General features: G+C 37.4%; 5 protein-coding genes and 1 long non-coding RNA gene across 8 annotated transcripts; 2 read left to right on the top strand and 4 right to left on the bottom strand.

The window, feature by feature from the left end:
- Positions 1-5,147: 5,147 nt before the first annotated feature.
- On the bottom strand, positions 5,148-6,702 carry Pnn (desmosome associated protein-like protein pinnin). Its single transcript, XM_065311825.1, has 3 exons — positions 6,023-6,702; positions 5,669-5,963; positions 5,148-5,607 (listed from the first exon to the last, which is right to left on the bottom strand). Exons 1-3 carry the CDS (start codon positions 6,548-6,550, stop codon positions 5,264-5,266), a joined length of 1,167 nt encoding a protein of 388 aa, XP_065167897.1. The 5' UTR covers positions 6,551-6,702; the 3' UTR covers positions 5,148-5,263.
- Positions 6,703-6,770: 68 nt separating this feature from the next.
- On the top strand, positions 6,771-8,331 carry LOC135798853 (centrosomal protein CCDC61-like). Its single transcript, XM_065311824.1, has 4 exons — positions 6,771-7,019; positions 7,079-7,161; positions 7,216-7,544; positions 7,595-8,331. Exons 1-4 carry the CDS (start codon positions 6,866-6,868, stop codon positions 8,265-8,267), a joined length of 1,239 nt encoding a protein of 412 aa, XP_065167896.1. The 5' UTR covers positions 6,771-6,865; the 3' UTR covers positions 8,268-8,331.
- Positions 8,319-10,016, bottom strand: LOC135798856 (putative OPA3-like protein CG13603). Of its 2 annotated transcripts, none has more exons than XM_065311827.1 (3): positions 9,814-10,016; positions 8,912-9,223; positions 8,319-8,847 (listed from the first exon to the last, which is right to left on the bottom strand). In XM_065311827.1, exons 1-3 carry the CDS (start codon positions 9,953-9,955, stop codon positions 8,795-8,797), a joined length of 507 nt encoding a protein of 168 aa, XP_065167899.1. In that variant the 5' UTR covers positions 9,956-10,016; the 3' UTR covers positions 8,319-8,794. The 2 variants fall into 2 exon arrangements, with proteins under 2 accessions (XP_065167899.1, XP_065167900.1); XM_065311828.1 differs by lacking the exon at positions 9,814-10,016 and adding an exon at positions 9,359-9,706.
- Positions 10,017-10,122: 106 nt separating this feature from the next.
- Positions 10,123-11,738, bottom strand: Trax (Translin associated factor X). The gene is made up of 4 exons (XM_065311826.1): positions 11,597-11,738; positions 11,117-11,277; positions 10,850-11,054; positions 10,123-10,783 (listed from the first exon to the last, which is right to left on the bottom strand). Exons 2-4 carry the CDS (start codon positions 11,130-11,132, stop codon positions 10,186-10,188), a joined length of 819 nt encoding a protein of 272 aa, XP_065167898.1. The 5' UTR covers positions 11,133-11,277; positions 11,597-11,738; the 3' UTR covers positions 10,123-10,185.
- Positions 11,739-11,753: 15 nt separating this feature from the next.
- On the top strand, positions 11,754-18,860 carry LOC135798848 (ral GTPase-activating protein subunit alpha-1). 2 transcript variants are annotated; one of them, XM_065311813.1, is made up of 11 exons: positions 11,754-12,125; positions 12,364-12,474; positions 12,954-12,971; positions 13,046-13,786; positions 13,840-15,462; positions 15,532-15,977; positions 16,044-17,063; positions 17,119-17,784; positions 17,846-18,132; positions 18,199-18,452; positions 18,519-18,860. In XM_065311813.1, exons 1-11 carry the CDS (start codon positions 12,023-12,025, stop codon positions 18,701-18,703), a joined length of 5,454 nt encoding a protein of 1,817 aa, XP_065167885.1. In that variant the 5' UTR covers positions 11,754-12,022; the 3' UTR covers positions 18,704-18,860. The 2 variants fall into 2 exon arrangements, with proteins under 2 accessions (XP_065167885.1, XP_065167886.1); XM_065311814.1 differs by lacking the exon at positions 12,954-12,971.
- A 103-nt stretch (positions 18,861-18,963) lies between these two features.
- LOC135798861 (uncharacterized) lies at positions 18,964-19,959 on the bottom strand. Its single transcript, XR_010549791.1, has 2 exons — positions 19,824-19,959; positions 18,964-19,331 (listed from the first exon to the last, which is right to left on the bottom strand). It is a non-coding gene; the product is annotated as an uncharacterized lncRNA (long non-coding RNA).
- Positions 19,960-21,444: the final 1,485 nt, after the last annotated feature.

The raw sequence follows: 21,444 nt of genomic DNA, 5'->3' as shown, positions 1-21,444 counted from the left end.
CCAATCTTATAAATCATGCAATTTGTTCTTTTTATATGGCCATGTAGAAGGTTTCTACTCGACCAAATCATGTTTTTCTTCCTCTTAATCTTTTAAGATTACCTTTATACGGTGAAATCATTAATTGTAAATCATGGAAATGCGTTTATGCGATATCTCGTTTAGGAATAGATTTGGTAAACATGAGACAATTTTGGTATTTTAGATATGTGTGTTATCTACCAACACTTGTATAACTTCTCAAGCATAGTAGAAACTACTTCAAATAATCACACAATAATACTAAATGATTTCAGGTGCAGAACAATTTACGAATATAGGCACGTGCACATAACAGCCATTTATTTAACTTGCAACCTGAATTCAATACATTTCATAAAAATTGAATTGCCAATACTCGATACAATATTCTATCAATACAGCATTACAGTTATGTTCTTTTGATTGATGAGTATCAACCAAGTTCTAAGTAATCTTTTTATAAAAATAAAAATATTTTTCATTTAATTTATTTCCTTCTATCAATCATCTTGTACCTATAAAAGAAATAAATCTAGTGCGAATAAATCAATGGATTTTACAACTTATGTTTACTTACCTACTTTTATTGGATAGTATTTTATTGATAAATGTTTTGTTCATTGTATCTAGTTAAGCGTCTTACACTATAAACTTGTCCGACAAGTGCAAAAATAAATACTTATTATTATTTGTTTAAAACTATTAATATTTATTTACATACTTATTTAAAAATAGCATAGTAGTGCTATAGTAGCTATAGTAGTGCCTAATTATTAATTAATGTTATCCTTAACTTTAATTATTAATAATTTAAAAATGCTGGATTGAACATATTGTATTATGATTTTTCATGCGAGAATAAAAAGCAAAACCTTTTGATTGATGATAAAACTGGTTGTGTTTGAGGGTCGAGAAAAAAGACAAGAAAGTGTACAAGAAGAAATTCATTATTAATCTGAAATGCAACTGCTAGACGCGGTGCAATGAAAAACGCAGTCGCGAACGCCATGCAACGTCGGCCTCTTTTAAATTTTCCACCACTGGAGTTTCGCTCCATTTCATTCACTAATGATTTAGACATGCAACCGGGAACTACTGCGCGCCATTAAAACGCGCGCCCGAGACGCCCGAGACCGTCGCACACGAGTATATACGACGATCGTGTTCTAGTCACTGTAATAGTGAATATTAATCGCACAGAACAAAGATGACAGTTTTAGTGCCTTGCACAATTACAACACGCACAAACAAATCCGACACACGCACGCATTCAGCATACTGGATGCAAGCCGCGTGTTGAAGGTGGAACATGAATTCAAATTGCAAAGCAGCCAAACGCGTACAAATCAATCAATGTTCGAGTATACGGTGTTTGTGAATGCAGTTGGATTCATGCGCGGCGTGATTGGTTGAAAGTCGAAAGGAAAAACGCCAAGAACGTTAAATTAATGGCGGGCGAACAACCGTGAATTGTAAATAGCCGCATGAACAAATCGCCAAGTGCAAATAGCGCAGAGTTGGGGTTATTATTAGGTTACACAATAATATTGCATCAGTCACGTAAATATTTAGCGCCTGTTGCACAAAATATTGTAGCTTTACTTACCTGTTTTAAGAAACAACCACATTTTTTAAAAATACGACTGTCAATTGAAGGTTTTCTTTTACCAACTTATAAACTGTTAAACAAGGTTAAAATGTCAAAAATATCTTAACCTACAAAGCAATGTTTAAATACGTTGACATATTGCAGTTTTAAATGCTAAGCAGTTAATTGAAAGTGTTTCATTGGTTTATTAACGATGAAATATGAACAAATCAGTGAGTGTAGATACGGTGCGCACAGGTAATTTAAACGGAGACATGATGCGTGAATTTTTCACAATCCATCCAATTAATCACCAAGTATTAAAATGTAATTTTTCATAATTTATTTGCATGTGTGGAAACTGAACCAACCAACGGCGGTGAGGTGCACAATGCGATAAAGCGTTGATGTGCGCTCGTTAGTTTTGCGTGGCGGGCCGAGAGATCTATTTGGCAAATTTATTCGATGCGTTGTTAGTTAGTGCACACAGTGTACGCGCGAGAGATCGTTAAGCGCGAAGTTAAGCGACGGAACAGTTGAAGTACGCGGACCGCGAGAGCGTAGCCGTGGCATAGCCGTGGCGGGCATGGCGTGTAAAAGAGCATGCCGAAACCGATCCACCGCCGAGTGCAAACGTCGCCAACGGGCACCACGTCCAGGCCCGACCCAAAACACCACCCAATTAATTAGAGCTCATTTATTTAAACATATTTAACATATTTTGTACGCACAAGCCAAATTTTTGATCAACAAATAATCAAAATGGCGTCCTTGCTGTACCTAAATATATTTACTTTGTGTGTGTTCTAAATAAAACATGAATGTAAAACGATAACGAGTGGAACATTTGTTAATTAGTGCTTTTAATATTCTAGATATAGGTACCTACACATGGGGACACCCCAAGCATTGAATTACGAGTGAACGGCGGCATGAAGAGTTTGTTTTAGTTTTAGTCGAAATGCGCAGAACGACGTTGAGCGCGACGCGTACGCCGGGATGATTGATGTCGCTAATTTGAAACACTCTTGCGCTTCTTGCCGCTCGATGGACAAGACTGCGAGACAGCAAGAGTCGTGCCGCCGCCGCGGCCGTCGATTTTCTACAAGCCATAACGCGCAGCGAATACGAGATGGTAAACGATACGCGAGCGAAGATGCGAGATGCGCCTGGCGCATCACAAGTGACATCAACTCGAAAATCGCTTGCAGCATGACGGAAATGTCAGCTTCAAGCGCGTCTCGAATTCGTTATCTTCTTTTCCGAAATGCGTACTTAATTCTCACCTACTATTAGTGTATCCTTTTAATATATCGTTAGTTAGTTTAAGTCTATATGAGGACTTTTAGTGAAATAATTAAGAAGATATAAGTTATCATATTATTAATGAGAGAAGAAGCGGTACTAGCGCTAAAGAAAAAACTGCTTTTTAGCCTTGCATTTCGGAAATATAACAAATTTTTATCTAAAAGAGAAAGAATTTTTCATAAATACTTTCATTGATTTTTTTTTGCTTGAAAACAAGTTTTGATATTTTATTCAAAAATTATTAATTTAATAATTTAAATTAATTAATCTATTCAATATTTCTTGTGATATTTTTGATCTGCAAATTAAAACTACTTAGGTACTTACTACTTAGGTACTACTTTAAAACGCTAGGTAAAAATCTTTATTTTCAATTTGATAGAACTAGAAGTTTTTTGAGTATTGCTAATCTATGTTTGCAATGCGCACTTATGCATTTCTTTCTTATTTTTTACGTTATTTTCAACAATATTGACATTACAGAAAATTCTTCACCTTCACTACAAATGAGTAATTTACTATTAAGTACATTACAAGTGGAAAATATCTTCAAAATTAATTTAACCCGAACTTCATTGTCGCGGTTAGTCGCGGTACGTACATCACTTTAAAAATCATTCATCATGCCACTCACTCAAATTGCAAAAAGGGGTAATAAGTATCTGTGATAGATACCTATAAATCGGGGATAATATATTATCCTATAGGAATATTAATATTCATGTTTATGCAACTTGTGGGTAGCACATAACCATCCCCGTTTGAAGCATGCGTGCTAGAGAAAATTTCAAGATGGCCGCAACGTTGATTATACCTATCAATGCAACAATAAGTATGTATATTTTATCTAGTCATAGCTAAATATCCTATATCCGATTAGTGGCTATCCTTTTTCCAGTGAATATTACAGATTAGTGACTCATGCGAAGAAAGAAGTTTCATTTCAATCGTGCGTAGCCTTTTTTAACAACTTCCAGCAAGAAGTTTTAAAATTTCTATTATTTTTAGTCATTAGCAGCTCCTAATATTAATTATTTAAAGTAACTACAACTTGCCAAATAACGTTTAAAAACAAAATGAAGTAATAAATCAACTCGACAGTCGTTTACCATATCTTTGCAGTTACGTTATTCCGATTGCCGTACATCTTTTTTAGCAGAGGCGGACTTTTGAAATCATCTATACATTATCAATATTTAATTAATTGCAAAAAATGTATTAGCCGCTAAATATTTACGCACAAATGCTGTCTGAATATATTTTGTATCAGATTATATGGCAACGTAGCTAAGATTCAGACAAGAATTGAATAAATGGTGTAAAAGTGCACTCCTGGTTTGCAACTCCTTCTATTTTTACGAATTCACAGCAGCAGCAGCAAGTCGTAGAGATGACATCCTGTTGTTGCTCCTACATGCGCACAGGCGCAACATAGTTCTATAAATTGCGTCCAGATATGAAGTAGTAATTTGAATACACGGTCAATTTAAATTGAAATGTGCGCTCGCTACAGTTACCCGTTGTCGCCGCAACGCGACATGACAAAAATAATTCTATTACGAAGACTCGCGTAAAGGATTCACGCGGGGAACTACTTTGATAAATTAAAACGGAAGGTTATGTAAACAAATAGTGTAATAGAATGAACACAAAAGAAATACATACAGCTTAGAAACAAAATGAAACTAAAATTTATGACGATTTGTAGCAAATTCTGCTCAAACGTAGTACCATGATGATTTAGATAATGTGAAAACGTGGGCAGAAGAGTTTATAAATTATTTTTCGCTGCTATTGCGGATTATTAATTTTGATCATCATTAGCATCACAATACATAACGTTAAGAAATTAATTTCACTTGGAAACTTAGTTTAGGATAAGAAAAACTTAGTGATAAACTTGAATATTCGTGAGAAAACAACATAAATCATAATGTTTATTTTGATTACATAATAACTGACGTTTTATTGAAAATCTGAAACATAAAGGAGACTTAATTATACCAATCTGTATTTTTCAAAAAGAGAGAAAAGTGTTTAAATTCGCTTCTAATATTTTTCTTAAATTCTTGTTCCAACGTAGGCCACCAAATATACACCAAACATGGTTTCACTAAGTCGGTATAGGCCACACCCAACACATAACTTTATTGTCCTGAGCATATCCAGATCCTATTGATCGCAAACTGTTGTACCAAGGAATACTTCGTAAGCAATGAAGAAAAACGCGTACAATTTAATAAACCAGCTTATCCATGTCAATCAGACTTGATTCGAACAAGGCAAAAGCAGACTTTTGTATATTTTCATACAATTAAATTAAAGTTAATTAATTAAAAACTAAAATTACATTTCTCCGCAGCTATTCTCGGCTGCGTCATTATCATTCTGGTTACCTTCCTTCTTCAAATCATCTTGGAGAACGGTAACCATTGCATTGTCCTGATTATCATGTCTATCGGTCATTGATTTGACACAGTCAGTAGTCTCAGATGAAATATCTTTTATTTCCACATCTTCATGCTCACTGAGTATATTCTCTTTTTGATCTTCATCATCGTGGTTCTCTGCGTCTGATTCTTTATCAGTGTCGTTTTCTGTTGCGTTTTTATTTCTAAAATTCCACTGCATTTTATCTTCTATGACTTTTAGTTCGGCCATAACTTCTTCTTTTCTTTCATCAATCATTGCTAAAATAAAGATAAATATGATATCAATGTTATTAAATAATGATATGGGATAAGTACTTACTTTGTATATTCTTTTTTGATTCTTCTAATGCACTCTTTGCTATATCAGTTATTTTCTTAGGTAGATAATGAATACTTGGTTTGCTTTTAGTTTGTATAAAATTCATTCTAGATTTTTGTAATTCCTCCCATTGTGTGTATGTCTTCATCTTTAGCATTTTCAGTTCAATCATTTTAATTTCGGCTTGCTTTTTCTTACGATTCATAAACAATTCCTGTCGCTCTTTTTTTATTTCTGCTTTTTCGCGGATTTCAATTTCTTCAATTTTCTTTTCCAGTTGTGCTCTTTTTTCTTCCTATAATAAAAACGTTATACTATAGTAATGAATCAGAATCTTTAATAATAACCCCTTACTTTAGGTTTTAATTTTGTTTCTTCCTGCTGAAACTTCTGTAGAGTGCCAAGAAGAGCACCAAACATTCTCCTATTTCTTGCTTTGAACTTTTCATCCCCACTTTGGGCATCTAACGCGTCCTGTCGGCTGGGCACCTCTTTCGGCGTCACAATCACTTTACTTATCATCTGTCTATGTCCTTTAAAGTCACCGTTGTCTTCATCATGATGATATGCCACCCTTTCACTGACCACGCGATCGGAGAGTCGATTAAATACGCCGCCGCGTCGCTTTGTCGGCGGTTCTTCGTTATCATGCGTGAAGACACGTCGGTTTCCACCCAAACCCCATCGGTGTTTATTACCACCCTCTTCATTGTTGCCGACAACCGGTCGTTTGTGGGGATGCCGCTGGCCAGGCGTTATCAGCTCCGAGGGGTCCCTGCCGATTAACCTCTTAATATTCTCATCGACTCCTTTCAAGCTCGTCTTCGCCTGTTCCAGTTCCGATTGTAGAGTACCGAAGGATTTTAATATCTCCGTCGCCATAATATTGTTTTGTTTCTTACGTATTACTAAGATTGTACTTGTGTTTCATTAAAAATACAGGCGAATTTTATTCATTTTGTATCACTATCACCAAAGCGCATACATAAATAGTCGCCATGACACTCTGTAAACATCTGACATCTGGTAGGAGCTTCGAAAACTATTCCAAACTTGCAAAAGAAGTAACTTATGACAATTCAATACGATTAAAATTCAAAACAATTTGACTTTGATTTTAATTGTAAAAAACATCATAGTTTCGGAATCAAAATCATGTCAAAATGACATATTTGAAATTTCAATTTCTTGATTGCTATGCCCATCACAACAAACAATAATTTAGTCACAATCCACACATTTAAAGATCAAGATTATTTAATACGCCTAGATATTTCTTCAAATCGGCTTGAATTAAAAGTATCAGATAAAGAAATTGGCGAAGAATGGAGATGTAGTTATGATCAAATATGTACGCGTAGTTTGTATTCCTATATTATTCTCTAAAATAAACTAAAGTTTAATTTTTAGATATTGAAACTTTAACTACAAAAACTGGAAATTATAAAACATTTGAAGTATTTACAAAGATGTTTATATCTGGGCTATTAAAAGTAAAATAAATATATTTATGTGCAGTAAGTAATTAATTTGGTTTAAAATTTCAGTCAAGTCGTGCGATTACATTAAATTTATTAACATATGAAGAACTGCATCAGTTTCAAAATAGTACAGCTAGTATAAAATCGTATTTTCGAAACAATCTGAGTGAAGCCAGTGAAAATAAAAAGTATTTAATCCTTGGATATACTACTGAATTTGATAAAACATATTATCCCATAACATTGGATCACTGTGGTTCGCCTGATGTAAAAAGTCTGATTGCCACGATACGAAGACTTGAATCTGATCTGTGTAGAACCAGAGAAGAGTATGCTTCTTTTAAAATGCATTGTCATGCAATTAAGCATAAAGCAATTGACGATATGCAGAAAAAGTAAGAATAATATCATGTAATACATACAAAACTTTATAATATGCTTTTAGAATTAAAGAATTGAAGATTGAGAATGAAAAACTTACAAAACAAATTGGTACTAAAAGCAGTACAAAAGTATCTTCAAAAGCAGAATTAGCAAAAACAACATCACTTGAAAACGCGTTGTCAAAACTAGAAAAAAGCGTTATAACTGAACGTAGCAATCATCAAAAGTATATAAATAAACTACTACTAGAGAAAAATAAAATGCAACAAGAAATTGATGCAATGCGGCGAAAAGAAAGCGCATTAAAACAACAACTTAGTCAAAGTAAAAAATCATCAGGTATATCAAGTTTGTCAGAAAGGCAGAGTCGCCAAAGTTCAATACCAAGAAATCGCAGTCAAAAGCTTCCCAATCCACCTACATCAATGTCATATGAAAGAAATAAAGTTTTAAGTCGTTCATCAAGTCAGACATCAAGATGCAGTCGAACATCAAGTGGTTGTGATTCAATTAAAAGCCGTTCAAGTGGTTGTGCAAATATTGTAAACGCCAATAGAAAGTCTAGAAGTACAATTATTCACTGCAGTTCATCACGTGCATCTCAATCTGAGACTAGCTCGATTGCTAGATCAGAAAATATAAAACTCAAGTTGCAATCAACCCAAGAAGATTATAAAGTACTCGAAAAGCGTATTACAGGATTACAGAAACTATTACTATCTAAATCAAAATAGTTACATGTACTTTGTGAATTGTAAAATGAATAATTAAAGTTTAAAAGTCAATTAACTTCTCAAACCAATTGTTATTCACTTTTCGGTAACATAAACACAGTAATATTATTGTTTATTTCACTAATAAATACTAAGTACGCAATAGTTGGGTGTGAAAATGCGTAATTAAGATTTTATCAACATTTTTAAGCTTAAATGCTATTGTATTCTATGAACGTATTGGAATTCGGTACACATTGTTGTACAAGTGATCTATACCTAAATTAACAATACTAGTTTTACGTCTGCCGTCGGAAAACAATTCGTTTTCGACCAAATCGTAAGCACAGGAAACTAATGAATTAGATGTGCTACAATTTCTAGGTGTTTTTTTTGATGGCTGAGATGGTGTATGAACATTTTCTTCAGTTGGTGTAGATGGAATTGGATTCTGTTGAGAGTCTGGGGGAACCGTTTCATCGGCTTTGTGAAATTGCCCTTCTCCTGGATAGAAAGTTGGTGGAGGTGGGGGTGGTGACTCTGGGGGATCATCTCCAGAAGGTGTTTTTAGATTTCCATGGAACTTGAACAACTCGTCCCTCTATAAATGAACAAAATATTAAATTAATACTTTAATTATGAAAATAATCATAAGTTTACGTTACCTAAGTCATAAATGTGTCTCATGAGTTCATTAATTTGTGTTGCTTGTTTCTGTGTGATGAAATATAAATCATGTATGTTTTGCTCAAGCACTTGCTTTTCAGCTTTAGTAGCTGCTTCCTTTTTGGCTTCTTTAGCAGAAGACCTCTGATATTCATTTATCAGAATTAAAGCAGCTATAGTGAAGATAACACCTTCACCCAATAAATTAGCACCTAGTTCAATTGCCTGCTGTTCATTCAGTACAGGAATATTCACAGGTTTGCCCAGATTGAGTATCCACATTTTCATTTTCACCTCAGACCAGTGATACACTGAAAACAATTATATAACACCTTGATTTTTATTTAAATAGTAAATAAACATATAGTAAGCAGTTTTGATTAAATTGATGTAAACAATTATAGTAGCAAATTGATTGGTTTGATTTTGTTTGTGTTCTAGCTTACACTGGGCTGGTGGCATGCAGATATATTTTCGGAAGAACGGCGATGATTTCGCATAGTTCTTGCAAGCTTGTGCTATTGGTTTACTGACTTGTTTGAGCACTAATGCGCCTAACTTTGCCGCTGGAAAGGCCGCCATGCCATTTCAGTGTTAAAAACTATTTTAAACAATTTGTTATTAGACTAGATAGATATAGACTATCTTCACTGCAATGCCTTCTAATGACTAGAATAGTCTTGGAGGTTAAAGCAATATACAGATATTTGGTGGGGCCTGCCAGGTGAATCTGTTCTATTGGAAAACTTAGTTCGTCCTTCTCGAAACTTGATGTCCTTAGTATTTATGTATAAAAGCGTCAAAAACAAATTGTTTTAATATATCAAAGATAAAACATCTACATTTCTAAAGCTCTACTATCTTGTAATTTTAAATTTTAACTATGTATTTTTATACTAACACTGTGCTGGTGGAATACAAATCCACCGACGTACGAAATGATGTTGCACTGCTTGTTTCTTAACCATTTCTGCAATTGGTTTTGTAATTTGCTTTATAAATAATGTTCCTAGCTTTGCCAGAGGAAATAAACCAATAACCATTTTGAGTTTCGATTTTCATGAACAAAATTGATTTGAGTTTGGACAAATGTCAAACTGTCATTTCTGACATTTCTCACCATCAGAAAATTGTCTAAACTAAACATAACCAAACTCATCAATCTTACATGTCATTAACGCCAGGAACAATAAGGTAAAATTAATTCATATTATACAGTTATACATGTAATTTCACAAACAATTAATTGTATAATAATGCATGTCAATATAATTTAATAATATCCCTCGTCTTCATCGCGAATATCTTCCAAATTATGTCGGCTTGAAACAATTCCCAACATATGTTTAGGCACCTCACTACCCCTTACTCTAATGTTGTAACAAACCATCTCCATCTTGGTAAGGCTCTGCTTCAATGTGTACAACTTCCTACCCACTTCCTTATGCCCAGTATTATTTGAGCCCATGAAACCACTCAAGATAAACTTGACAAATCCACAGATCTTGAAACAGGTCTCTACTTGTCCAGAACCAATACTGTTTATGCACTTTCTCATCAATTCCCCAGTAAAATCAGCCAGCCCCAAGATAAACTCCATTTGTGGGAACAAGAATGAGTAATCATCACCTTCTTCAGACTTGTAAGTAAACTTATCATTTATGACATGCCATTGATCAATAGTGTCATCTTTGATGTATTGATAGAAGAGCATTGCTTCAATAAACTCCTGTACACCAGCAGTGTAAGCCCTTAAGAATTGATAATGGTCTTGACCCTTCAATTCATTTGCAATAGACTTGAATTGCCCATCAATTAATTGCTTTAATCTTTTGTCAGCTTCTTGCAGAATGCCAGCTCTTTTACTTTCTCTGAAATTTTAATATGAAATTAATAGATGTCTATTAGTCAGGAATTATTTGTTAAATGAAAATTACATGTCTGTATCTTGATTGTGTAGCAGGAAGATGATTCTTTTGCTCTCAATTGTGATGTCTCTGGAGAGTTTCACAATTCTTTCATATCTGTCATGTTTTTCATCCAGTTGTATAGAGAAGTCTTTGAACATTTTCATTATTGGGTTGGTTTCATCAATTTCTTGTGGCTGTTTTTGGGGTCTGTTTCCATGTTTATTATAGTTTCCTTCAAAATAATCAAAAATATTATTTAAAAAAACCGATGATGATATTGTATTATAAATTCACCTCTTTTCTTCTCCATTGTAATATTTTACAAAAAATGTTTGGTCTCAAAAAATTCTATAAACTTGTTTGTATTCCAAGGTTATGTTTATAGTTATGTTTTCACAATTCTTTCACGTTTGTACGTTGCTGCCATTTATTTAAATTTAAAACTAGTCCATTATCTAAATAGTAATTTAAACAATAAATATAATATATATATGTTTAGTGTTTGATTTATTTGATAAGCTTAAATAATAAAATTGAATTAAATTTATATGCAATTTTAATTAAATTTTTATTTTGTTTTTGAAATACCTAATTGTTTGTTTTTTCTAAACTTCATAAATTTAAATAGTTTGCATTAACTTTTATTGTCTTAATACCTAAAATAAGCTAGATAAGTATTAAATATTAACATTTTTCAGACTGTCATGTTTGAATTGCAACATTGCCATCAAGTGTTCTACATTTCTCTACATCCGTCCTTTCTTTCTGACTTACTACACAAAAACCGCCACAGAGTTGTCGCTGAACTTGTTCACATGCTATTTACGTTGCATTGAATTTTCCTTTATATGGTGACAATTCAAGCACTACGCATAGTTCAAGTGACTCACAAACTGTTAGAGCGCTCAGCAAAGGTACTCGATACGAAGGTAAATTAGCAGTGGCAGTAGATGGGTTGTAGCAACAACACAAGCAACAATGCAGAGCGAGTGAACTCAGTGCTAGATTTTCGTGCGGAAACACAACCAAACCAAAAATCATGACATTTAGTTTACGTCAACACGAAACCCAATCGCGATCAAAAATGTAATCGCTTTTCCAAACGCCATCGATCATCCGCGCTATCAATATGTGACTAGATCGCGAGTGCGGCAAGTATTCATCGAACGGCGAACAGGTGATAAACGCGACCGACATAAAATGTTCAGCAAGAAAATCACGGACATCAAGAAGTCCTCGCTGAAGATCCAGGACCCCAAGAAGGACTTGGCAACGCGTGTCAAGCACCTGAAGGTGATTTTATGTGAGTTCCGACCTTTTGCTACAAAAATTCGAGTCGTTTTCTGTGGCGACGATGGCGCTGCCAAACAAATGTGTTTGAGTGAATGAGCGGAGTGCGCTGCGTATTGTTGCTCGCGTGTATTGTTCACTGTGGGAGTGTGAAGCTCTCAGAGTGTATTGTTGAGGCTATTGTTTGTTTATGTTTTAGTTATTTTTGCCGCAAGGTGTGTTTGTTTGTTTAATCATTGATTTGTTTGTAGATAATTTTGAGCACATTGAAGCCAAAGGGTTCTTTGAGGCCAACTTCAGTCACATTTACCAGATTCTCTATGAATCTTTCGTCCAAGCAGAGCAAAACCTCAGACAGAAAGGTAAGTTTTTAAATTTACTGCTTATCATATCATGTAGTTGGGCACTTGTCATTATTTAGTTAGTTTACATTGTGACAACACATTCAGTTGCTTGCTATGAGCACTTGTAGTTTATTTGATGGGAGATAAAGCTAATTATCATTAAATGGTGATATATTTTTCTCATTTTGAACTGAAAATGATTGATTTATACATTTATTTGTTATCAGATGTTTAAAATAAAACTAAAACTACAAACTGAATTTGGTAATCATAGGTTTGTTACTTGAAAACGAGGAAAAAGTCGATGACATTGCCCAAAACTCCTAAACACAAGTTTTAAAGTCTATTTCCTGCTTACTTCTAGTGTGGTACTGGGTCCTTGGTTCAGTAAATATAGTATCAAGATAAAAAAAAATCACATTTTATAATTCCAACACATTAGAATGCTAATAAATATTTGTTACTAATTTTGCAATTATTCTTTTATGTCTGCACAGAGCTCACATTTCACTTAGGTAAGTTTACATTAACACTTGACATCAATGCATGCACTCACTTTCTATTACTTGTTAACTGACGATATATCTAGTTCAAAGGGCCACGCGCGAAGAACTGGAAGTAGCGTTATGGATCCTAGAACAAGTTCTCGTTCTCCTCCCCGAGCTCATCCACAAACGATGGCAGTTGCATTCGCTTGGCCGTCTTCTCTCCAAAATTCTCCACGCCGGCAACACAGCCCGTTTGAGGAAACAGGCGATAAAATACTTTCTCATGTGGTACCAGGCCCTCAACGAAAATGCGCCCGACCATGTGCATCACATGTTTGCCTCTTTGGTCGCCGGTTTCATTCCGATTTCGGCGATTGGCGGTCAAACGACCAACAGTGTATTTCATGACACATCGTCACAATACCCAGTGACGCCTGGTGATGTTTTGCCCATCCTGCCTGCACAAACCAACGAAACAGATAATAAAGTTTACATGGAAACGCTGCTGGAGGGCATGGCCAGCACGGTGGTGAAACTAGAGTGGCATGATAAGGAGATGCACCAGCGACGCTCATTTCAGTTTTTATTGGAAAGGTTCCAAATACATTACCTACCTAAGTTGTGTCCGAATTTTTCGTATCAGACTTCTCTATACAAGCCTATACTTGATTTGCCGACGCGACGGAAAGCAGAAAGCGAAAATGAGTTTGTAGCATACAGGGTGATACTGATCAAGTGGGTTATTAATTACACACAGAAAAGAGGAGATGGTGGCAATACGCAGAGTAGTTTGCAACAAGTACAGGATGACGAAGGCAGTGAACAGTCAAGTTTAGATGGAAGTAAGCTATTATAACTTGTGAAATGTTCTGATTAAGATAAATTAATATTTCAGATATGTCTCTGCAATCAGTTAAAACAGCACCATCTGAGTACGAACAAGCGGCACAAATCGTACGCGATGTCCTCTGGTCTTCTCGTGATAATGTCAACTTTATCCATGAGTTATATCGGCAGGCATTTTTGCTTAATTTTGATCACATTGTCGCCATTCGCAAGACAATTGCCATGTACAAAGACATCATCCAGAAGTCTGGGTCTGACATGCCGCCTTATATGTTGGAGCCGGTGGCTGATGACGTAGCACGCAGTGATGATGGCGCGGATGCCATGCGTCCGCCACGATTACGCAACGATTCATACTTGGGTGCGATACACAAAGAAAATCTGCTGGTGCGCGCTGGTTTGCAGAATGTGCTGCAGTTGTTTATGACACACGCCGGCAATGTGTTTTTGCTGGAAGTCAATCCGCACTTGACCACCTCTCTCGAGGAGCAGACTGATGCGTGCAAGCGAGTACTGAATATTTACAGATACATGGTGATGCACACTGGCATGGACAGCGAGACCTGGGAGCAGTTGTTGGTGGTGTTACTGCAGGTGACGTCGCTGGTGCTTGGGGAAAACCCGCCGAATCCACCAAAGAAAAAAGTTAGTACACTGGGCGGGAAACTAGCGCCTGCAATATTCCAAACGTTGATTGTTACGTGGATCAAAGCCAATTTGAATGTGATGATTAGTCGGGAATTGTGGGATAGGTTTCTACATGTTTTGACGTCGTTGACAAACTGGGAGGAATTAATCACCGAATGGTCGAAGACTTTGGAGACATTAACAAGAGTTCTGGCGCGACAAGTGTACAACTTGGACTTGACTAACTTGCCATTGGATCGACTGTCTGAACAGAAGAGTAAACGCAGACCGAGGGTGACTAGCAAGACTGAAAACTGCAACCAAATGGTGTCGACAGAGTCGCATCCGCATCAGGTTGAAAGACAGGATTCTTCCGCGCCAGAGGAAACGGTAGTTGTAAAGGCATCCAAGCCTGGCTTGTCGCGCAGCTACAGCGAAACCAATTTGACCAAACGGCGCATGCCGCATCGGAGGGCACTCTCCTTGGATAATTTGCGGCAACAAATCGATACTGAATCGGTTGATCGAACACGAACGCCGAGCCCGGCACCGTCCAGCGGCCTAGAAAGTACTTCGATTAAAGACGCGCCGATACCACTGGATGTCCTAAGTGGTGATAATCACCCGCAGGATATCTCTGGTGAGAATCGTGGCGTAGTTTGCGGTGGGTCGGTGCGTGGCTGGTTGCCCGACGTTGCTGTTATTCTATGGCGGCGCATGCTTGGTGCTTTAGGCGACGTTAACGAAATCGCCGACCCGCACTTACATTCCCAGGTGTTCGAGTATTTGGTAAAATTGGTCGACACCTTAATAAAAATCAAAGCGAATCAAGGCGTCTCTACGGACAACGTGAGCACACCGTCCCCGCCCGAGCTGGTACCGCCGCTCACGTTAATCGTCCCTTGGTGCTTTGGAGCTTTAAACTTATCGTCCGCGTACGATTCGGGGAAAATCAACGCGTTGCGCTTGCTTTGTATTGTAACTATTAACTGTGATCCGCATCATCGAAGTTATCTGCCGCATTTCTACAGATCTTTGCATTTGGGTAAGGAAATTACTAAGTAAAACATTAAATAATGTATTGCTCACATCTGCTGTGTTATTGTGTTTACAGCTTTAAGCGGCACGTCCCGGCCTATTCTTAATGTAACACTGCGTTATTTAGGCCCTCGGTTTTTATCATTACAATTGCCAGGGTCTTCGTTATTGTTGCTTGATTTGGTGCATTCGTGCAGTTCCGTACTTAATTCGTCCGATCTCTCGGAAGCTACACCGAGATCCGAGGCGATCTCTATTTTGGGAGGGTTGCTGTCGATGACGGATAACTTAACTAAATTGTCTGTTCTACGACCTGAAAACAGTATCAATGTGTTGCCATGTCCAGATATCAAGGAGCACATTGTGGGTATAGTTTTGCGAACTGGTCGGCGGGAGCCTACTGGTATGGCGAGGTGTATTGCTTTAACCGTTTTGGGTCATTTTGTGTATCGCGAATTTACGAATGAATCATACAGTTCTCTAATATCTGATGCAATCAATGTTATTCTACAATCATTGAAAGTAAGAAATATTTTAACTGTTTATTGATTGAATTGAATTAATTGATTCTTTGTTTTATTATTGTAGTTAACGAACAAAGTCATCGCACAATTGGCAAGTAATACATTATATTTCCTCTGTGATCATGGCGTGCTCCTCTGGTTGCATTATCCACGCCTGGCGGATTCAATCATTCGGTCGTTGTGCCACGCTCTGTTTTTGCACACACCTTCGGGACCTACTGCGTCCGAAAATGAAAAATCTCTGAGTACATCGCTGCTACTTTGTTTGGGCGAGTGGTGCATGAAGCTCGGTCCGCAGCGTCTCTTGGTTGCCTCTGAATATGGTGAGAGTAAATCATGTCTGTTGCTGCTCGTATTTAGCGTCTTGCATCGTATGCTGCGCACCAAATCATCGGAGTACACCAATCTGTCTGGGTTGGTACCACAACAAAATCAGGATGATTTTGACTCCCACATATCGTTGGATAATTTGGCGCGCGGGTCTTCTGGCAACACTAAAACGCCCCAATATCGGCAGGCGATTATTCTTTGTGCCAGAACGGTATTATCGCATTTGGTAACCCATTTGGGACATTTTCCAATGGCGATTGGAGCCGCACGGCTTAGTTCACTTGTCGTAGAACATGACGACGTGCCCGATTTAAATTCCGACGAGTTATCGATGGATATCTTTGCCGCACCGAATATTCAGTTGTTTGTGTTGACGGCGAATGTAATCGCTAGTCTTGTGGAACTACCGGCGCTCGATTTGCCTGGCGGCGGCGTGACAGCTGGTTTGTCGACGGCTGATAAACAAGTCCGAGTTTTGCTGAGAGACTTATCTGGGAAAGCGAGTTGGGACGCAAGTATTTTATACAAAACGCCGGAAATGTACAAGAATTACAATCAACATCGCGAGAGCACTGCGAGTTGGAGTAGTACAAACTCGAGCAAATGGGGACCGATGAGTATCATGCAGCATGAGAGTTTGTGTCCAGTTAATATCGGACAAACCAACATTCAACAGCGCGCAATGCGACATAGAAATCCCAGCGTTTTGCCAAACACTGAAAATTCCGCACCGGACTTGGATCAGTTAGATGATGTAAGTATTGTGATTTCTTTTGAATTTCTCTTAGGTAAATATGAGTTGTTTATAGTTATTACAGTATTTGGGACATACAAGCCCAGAATGTTTAGAGAATGGGGACCATAGTTTAAATATCCCTGCAGTGTCACCACTTGACACTGACTTAGAAGCAGAAGCCATCGGCTCGGTCATAAGCGAGAGAAACATCGAAATCGAACAATCCCGAAGTATGCAGAATAGTAATGCGATGTTGGGCCATCCTGCTTGTCGACCTGAAAGCAGAGAGAGTGATCATCTCAGCCAGGAAGTCAACAGTCAGCAATCGGCATTCCAGCAGTGTCGCTTACTTTTCTCCCAGTTGGGATTGGCGGGCTGGGAACGCCGTAAACAACTGCATTTGTTGAATAAGAATGAACGACTTTTGAGAGAGCTGAAGAATTTGGACGGGCAGCGGTGTCGAGAAACGCACAAAGTCGCCGTCATTTATGTCGCTCCGGGTCAGGAAGATAAGAATTCGATTCTGTCGAACCAAGGCGGTAGCATTGCGTACGAGCAATTTTTGGCAGCGTTAGCATGGGAAGTGGAACTTGAAGCGCACACTGGTTTTCTCGGCGGCTTGCAGCGGCAGGGATCCACTGGTTTGACGGCACCGTACGTCGCCAGCAGCTTTATGGAGGCGATTTTCCATGTTGCAACACGGATGCCCGGTGATACGCCTGAAGCTGTTTTAAATAAGGTAAATATTTACTTGGGATTCTTAGATGCAGTTGTGTATGTGCGTTTGGGCTGGTTTTCAGACACGGCATCTGGGAAACGATGAGGTGCATGTAGTATGGTCGGAACATTCGCGAGATTATCGGCGGGATATAATCCCAACTGAATTCTGTGATATATTAATTAGTATATATCCGCTGGGTAATCATCTGAATCGGGTGACGATAAACTGCAAACCGGATGTACCGATGTTCGGTGTGCTGTTTGATGAGGCAATTATCGAGAACAGCATTTTGGCTGGTGTGGTGAGAGCGGCGATCATTTGCGCAAGTCGTGCCAAACGATCGACACTATCTTTCTATCAACAATAGTAAGTCCCAATTATCCCTATGCAAATACTAAATGTTTAGTAATGCAATTTATATTTATTTAATAGTTACGAGGAACGATCGAGATCTTTGGAGACAGTTGTTAATAAATACAGAAACGCTACAACTTACGAGGATCTGATCGCGAGGGTGTACATTCCGATGACGATGCCGAGTGCTTTCAACGTCGGCATTTCGTCTGTTATTGAAGGTGATGGTGCTGCGAGCGTCGGCAGCAATTCGTCCTCGACGGCTGCAGCGTGGCTTGATATCATGCACAATCCGCACAAAGCCGGATCGAAAGAGTATGCCAAATTTAGAGGTGGGCATTAGCGTTGCGAGGTAACGATGGATTGGTTTCTTGAACAATGTGTTTTCTTGTGTCAAGATGGGCGCGGCGTATGGTTCAACAACGTAGACGTCTCGCAGAATGTAGAATCAACGAGCATATCTCCAAGACCTCTCAAGAAGTTAACTAGTCTAAAGAACACTCCGCGGAGATCGCTTAGGTCCGAGACCACCGGCAGTGAAACGCCACCGCAGAGTCCAAATCAGTTTTCACGGAAGAAGTAACCGGTGTTTTGTTATATTCCTTGAGGTATTTGGTCTCTTTTTACTTATTGTTTAATTATTTAATTAATATTAATGAACATGCACTGCTAATAATTAAGAGATATTGCTATATCACAGTATTTATTCCTTATATAAATAAAATATTAAATTAAACTAACTTAATTATCACAGAATCGCATTTTTTATAGTTTTGTCGCATTTTGATGAATATATTTTAATAATTGACAAATATTACAGTGTTTTATCGATGATGAATCAGCTTTTCATTATGTACATATTTATTAATTTATTTTTGTAATTAACTTGGTATTAAATATTAATTGATCAATTTGAGTGCAATCTCAGAGATTGGTCGAAATTAGATTTTCAGCAGAAACTAATTTAAATTCATGCACACATGGTGGTTCTATGTATGTCTTCTTTTTTTTGTACGCAAGTAGCTTCAACTGTTGAAAATTTTGAGTTTTCAATGTGCCACCGCTGCCTTGTAATATGAATTTTATGTAAAATTCAGCGGTGCCCAGCGATACGAGCACATCGCATGCACATCGGGCAATATTGGATATGCGTCGAATGAGAGAACTTTACATCGGATTTTACTATTCAGAGACGCGCCAGATCTTGAGGACTGAAACCAGAGTTGGGAGTTAGAATTAGAATCGGTGCTCCTTTGGCGCGGCGCGACGACGGAAAGGATAAGAATTTTCAAGAATCCGATTTGTGCGCACTCACACACACACACCGACGCGCGCGCGTCCGATGAAACCGGCGAGGAGAGCTGCTTGTCGGGTTTAGCAGGAAGGGGAAATGATCCCAAGGAATACTCGCTGTAATAGAATCAAAACATTTCAATGGCTCGACGGCTACTCGTTGCTATTACGCGTCGTTGTGCGGCGCATCACTGCCGAAAATTAAACCGAGCGCAAAAGCATGTAGAACGATTTTTAATCTTTTACGGCCGAAACTCTATTAGACGTAAACAGGATGAGTTCATTCCGCTCTCGGATGCCTAGTGTCCACTTATTCGGGCGCTGATTTCCACCCGGACGAGTTTATTCAAAAATTAAATTATAATAAAAACGTATGCGAAATAAAGTATGAAATTTATGTTCATATTTACCACAATGCCGTACAAATCTCTCGGGACATTTGTATCGTATTTCATCTTGTACATGCAAAAAATCAAAACAAATTTTATTTAATTCCAGTAGATAAGCAGGAAACAGGACGTAGCTACCATATATCACGAATTAGCACTGAAATGTTGGTAATTAAATATAAAACATTAGAAAGGGCTCTAAAATATCTTCCAAAATTTTTAAAAAATTACATTCCTTTTGAAAAACAGGTTCGCATTTATTTAATAGTATATTAAGTATCACGTAGCTAAAAGGGGACTTTTGCCACGAGATTGATTAACATCGAGCGTTCAATCAGTCGAGTGTTTAACAACGTTTAGCCACGTGATGCTTACGGTATTTTTTTCTACATCCATTCTATTTTCACGTTGAGATTTTTCTATTTGAACTTTTGTATTTTCAATCTTCCAATCTTCGCTTGCACACTACTGGGAAATGTAAGGCTATAAACGCCGTACCGCGCGTCAGGCCACGCCGCGTCGCGTAGACACGAGCAGCAGTTTGATTTGTTTGATTGACGGCGCATGGCATTTCATATGGGCTTGTGCTGTTCCATAGGCAAATGCGCAGGCGCAAGCTCCAACCTGTGACTAATGGACTTGGTGTTCCGTGTTTAAAGTATAGACCGACCGAAATTTCGGTTTCAGTTTCGGCAACTTTCGGCCAAGAACTCTAGTTTCTGCTGCAGTTTCGGTTTCGGTCAAAAATTGGACGAAACTTTCGGCCGCACCAAACCTCAGTGTTCGTGAAATTTATTATAGTTTTATTTTGAAGTGACACATGATAGCGGTTTGAGGAAATCCTCCACCAAACATATGTTCTAAAAATTCCCAAAACCAAAAATGTCTAATCTATCTTCAATTACTTCACTTTACTGCTTAATACTGTTGTAAATAATTTTATTGCACCATAGAAACTTAAATTAAATATGTTTATGTCCAGTTTCGGTTTCGGCTGAGAAACCAGTTTCGGTCGGACTCTAGTTTAAAGTACATACTACTTTTTGTGTCTCAAAACCGTAGAAAAACGGGCCCTTTAAGAGTGGAAGTAAATAAATCCACCCGACACCACCAATCATAAACCCACTGAAAAGGAAGGACTTCAGATCTTTGTTTATTGAAGGGTTCTCTACAAAATGGCGCATTTTTGGTCAAGCGACCAAATTTGGTAAAAATAAATAAAGAAAAGATTTCGATGTAACATTTTTTTTAAATAAAAAATTTAAATTTAAATTTAAAATTCACAGTTTTGTTTGCAGATTTGCAATTATACATTAAAATTATTAATCAATTAATCTCTAATACTGAAGAATGTAAGAAATTAACACAAATTTAACAAAAACGCTTCTCATTTTAATTGGTGGTTGTATTGATTATTAAAAACAAATAGTACCACTGCGTAGAACGACGCTTAATTACCATATTTAAATAACTTTTGACTTGCTATCATTAATAGTTTATTCTGTGGATGCCTGTGATTAATTATCTCAGAACTAATCAATATAAACAAGAATGGAAAACACTCTGATAATCAGCATCAAATTCTTCATAAAATAATATTTAAAACATTTTAAATCCATTATGTGCCTGAAAAGTCTTTTGG

The sequence above is a fragment of the Atheta coriaria genome, unplaced genomic scaffold (genome assembly GCF_025399875.1).
Source record: "Atheta coriaria isolate IRGN ID8LTWV9N9 unplaced genomic scaffold, Caltech_Dcor_3.1 hic_scaffold_9_pilon, whole genome shotgun sequence".
Lineage (NCBI taxonomy): Eukaryota > Metazoa > Arthropoda > Insecta > Coleoptera > Staphylinidae > Dalotia > Dalotia coriaria.
This window is presented reverse-complemented; position numbering and strand designations above follow the sequence as displayed.